Source organism: Pseudorasbora parva, chromosome 8 (assembly GCF_024679245.1).
Source record: "Pseudorasbora parva isolate DD20220531a chromosome 8, ASM2467924v1, whole genome shotgun sequence".
NCBI lineage: Eukaryota > Metazoa > Chordata > Actinopteri > Cypriniformes > Gobionidae > Pseudorasbora > Pseudorasbora parva.
This window is the reverse complement of record NC_090179.1, coordinates 18,960,858-18,963,845: the sequence shown is the minus strand read 5'-3', so window position 1 is coordinate 18,963,845 and position 2,988 is coordinate 18,960,858. Positions and strand designations below refer to the sequence as shown.

The 2,988-nt window shown below is 38.9% G+C and overlaps 1 protein-coding gene across 1 annotated transcript; it reads left to right on the top strand.

Moving 5' to 3' along the window:
* The first annotated feature begins 357 nt into the window (after positions 1-357).
* Positions 358-2,017, top strand: LOC137084221 (chymotrypsin B-like). Its single transcript, XM_067450272.1, has 7 exons — positions 358-433; positions 554-654; positions 746-825; positions 927-1,008; positions 1,228-1,408; positions 1,548-1,678; positions 1,762-2,017. The coding sequence occupies exons 1-7, from the start codon at positions 388-390 to the stop codon at positions 1,921-1,923; spliced, it is 783 nt and encodes a 260-aa protein (XP_067306373.1). The 5' UTR covers positions 358-387; the 3' UTR covers positions 1,924-2,017.
* The last annotated feature ends 971 nt before the right edge of the window (positions 2,018-2,988 follow it).

The following is a 2,988-nucleotide window of genomic DNA, read 5'->3' as shown; positions in this document are numbered from 1 at the left end:
TTTCACTTTTAGGAATATCTTCATTAAAGAATGCACTTTGCATGATAACATTTACCAGCAGAAACAACAAAACCTTCCCACTCAAAACATTTAACAAAATAAACAGAGATAAAATCATGATGCCTGTCAAGGAAGTAGAAGTCATAAACCCTTTCATATAGCCAAAGAATTCATCATCTTTGCATGTAAGGCTCTCCGAACAATGGAGATACAGAATGTCTCTAAAGCAACAACAGATCTCAACATTCCCCGACTGACTGTGAGCTCACTGGACCTGTTGGGTGGACCTCGATCACGTCCCACATTTAGCAGCTGCTTTTCATGATATAAAAGCAATAGAGAGCACCGACAGGTACAACACTGAGACATTATAAACTCATCTACATCATGATCTTCACCATCACCTGCTTTGCCCTGGTGGCCTCTGCTCTGGGTAAGTGTCTCCTTTAGAAGGTTGCAAGAAAAGTGATGGGTGAATATTTATTCACAAAAATGCAAAACCTACATAAAGAGCTTCATTTTTGTGTCATGAACTTCAGTTCTTTATCAACAGGTTGTGGAGTGCCTGCGATTAGGCCACAGACGATTGGCAGCAAGATTGTGAACGGACAGAATGCCATCTCTGGTTCTTGGCCCTGGCAGGTCTCTCTCCAGGTAACTGTGTATTGGCGGGCTTTTAACATGCATTTGCCTGATTTGTTCAATAAGTAAAATAATGTTTTCAATGCTTTTACCTCTGAAACAGCTTCCCAACGGATTCCACTTCTGCGGTGGATCCCTGATCAACCAGAACTGGGTTCTCACTGCTGCTTACTGCAGTGTTGTGTAAGAGTCCTCAGTCTGACAAATGTCACAAACTACAGAGCTTATTTGATGCTGTTGGTCTTTTTTTACAGTTAGGTCTGTCTTTACCATTCTCTTTTTAGAGTCGGCTATCACCGTGTTGTTCTTGGAGAACATGATCGTGGCTCCAATGTTGAACCCATCCAGGTCAAACTGGTTTCCAAGGTAATGATGTTTAATGAACTTTAAAAAATAGACCAGTTGAGTTGGCTAAACTCAATATATTTTTTTTGTTGAAATGCTCAATTTTGGTAAAAAATGTAAACACATAGACAATTCAACATGGGAAAGCAAACATCTTAACTATGATCTAAACAATATTGTGTATAAAAAAATGCATACATCTCAATTGACCATCTTTTTCTGTCCTTTTTACATGTGCAGGTCTTCACCCATCCACTCTTTAGCAGCAGGACTGCCAACAATGACATTGCGTTGCTGAAACTTTCATCTCCAGTTGTCTTCACTCCCCGTATCTCTCCTGTGTGTCTGGCTCCTTCAACCATCAACATCCTGCCTGGAACCCGCTGCTTCACCACTGGATGGGGCGCAACTTCCACCACAAGTAAGATAGAGAGAGACCCGTTAGACAAAGACCAAGTTCAAAAATTACTCTTGTATAATACTTGGGTCCCCCACCCCTCACCCCACACACACACACTTGACTCAAACATCCTGTCTGATGTTTTCTTGTCTTTTTTTAGTGAGTCCTCTAATCCTGCAGCAGACAGGTCTGCCCATCATTAGTACTTCTGTGTGCAGACTGGTCTGGGGTCAGAACTCAATCACTGATAACATGATCTGTGCTGGAGCCTCTGGATCCTCATCTTGCATGGTATTTGAAGACAGATCAAGACAAACACATTAGAATGTTGCTGCTGTTTCAATCTCAAATGTGTGTCTGTGTGTTTCCCACAGGGTGATTCTGGTGGTCCTCTGGTGTGTGAGAGGTCAGGGGTCTGGACTCTGGTGGGGTCTGTGTCCTGGGGCATCAGCAATTGTGACACTCGTTTCCCAGTAGTCTACGCTCGTATCTCCCCACAGCGCTCCTGGATCGACAAGACTATTGCTTCTAACTAGAGCAACAGTCTGAATAATTTTTGTTGCTGTTCAATATTACTGAATAGTTCTTCTTTTTTGTTTATTTTGATTCTTGGGTTTGGTTCTTGGTTACGTCTGGATTTTTGATTGTTAATCAAACTGAATAAACTGTCTGTTAAACTATCTGTTACTACAGACTGTTTTCCTGTTCAAATAATGAAAATGTTTCAATAAATGAGATGAGCAAAATAAAATGAAGAGTGAGTGGTGCAGAGTGTAATTAATTATATGAAAATGTTGTTATTATAATAATAATAATAATAATAATAATAATTAAAAAAAAAAATGTCATGCTATTCCAGTATATACATTATTTAAAGGGGCTTGTACAAGCCTTTCTGTAAGTGTATGCACAATACTTCAGAATCTGGCCATCCTTTTATATAAAAAAAATGCAAGAATTAAATACAGAAATATATATATATATATATATATATATATATATATATATATATATATATATATATATATATATATATATATATCACATTACGCAGCATTAGAATTAGACAAAGTATGCATTCCAAAAACATGAATTATGAGTAAAGACATTTTTTTGTAATGCTTTCATGCACTTACTTCACCAATACAATCATCAAACTGAAGAAATATTTCCAGCCCAGAGTCTGATTATTACAAAAAATTCTGGTTTGATCATTTTAAATGAGTTAAATCTTGTAAATTAAATGGTTGGATAGCATTGTATAGACGGATTGGAGATTAATCATTATAAACATTAAAAATAAAACGTCTCGGTTACGTATTTAACCCTAGTTCCCTGAGGGAACGAGACGCTGCGTCGAAACGCTGTGAGAACGGCTCTGCGTTAATGCGTCGTGAAGCGCCTGTAGAACCATTCCATCGGAAAAAAGATCAATCGTCGGCGTGATGACGTCATCGACCGGAAGCTATAAAGCGTCCGTGAAAACAAACAGGAACTAACTTCTGATAAAGCCTGAAGTAAGTGATCACGGACACGCCGGGAGTATGGCAAAGCGACGCAGCGTCTCGTTCCCTCAGGGAACTAGGGTTACATACTTAACC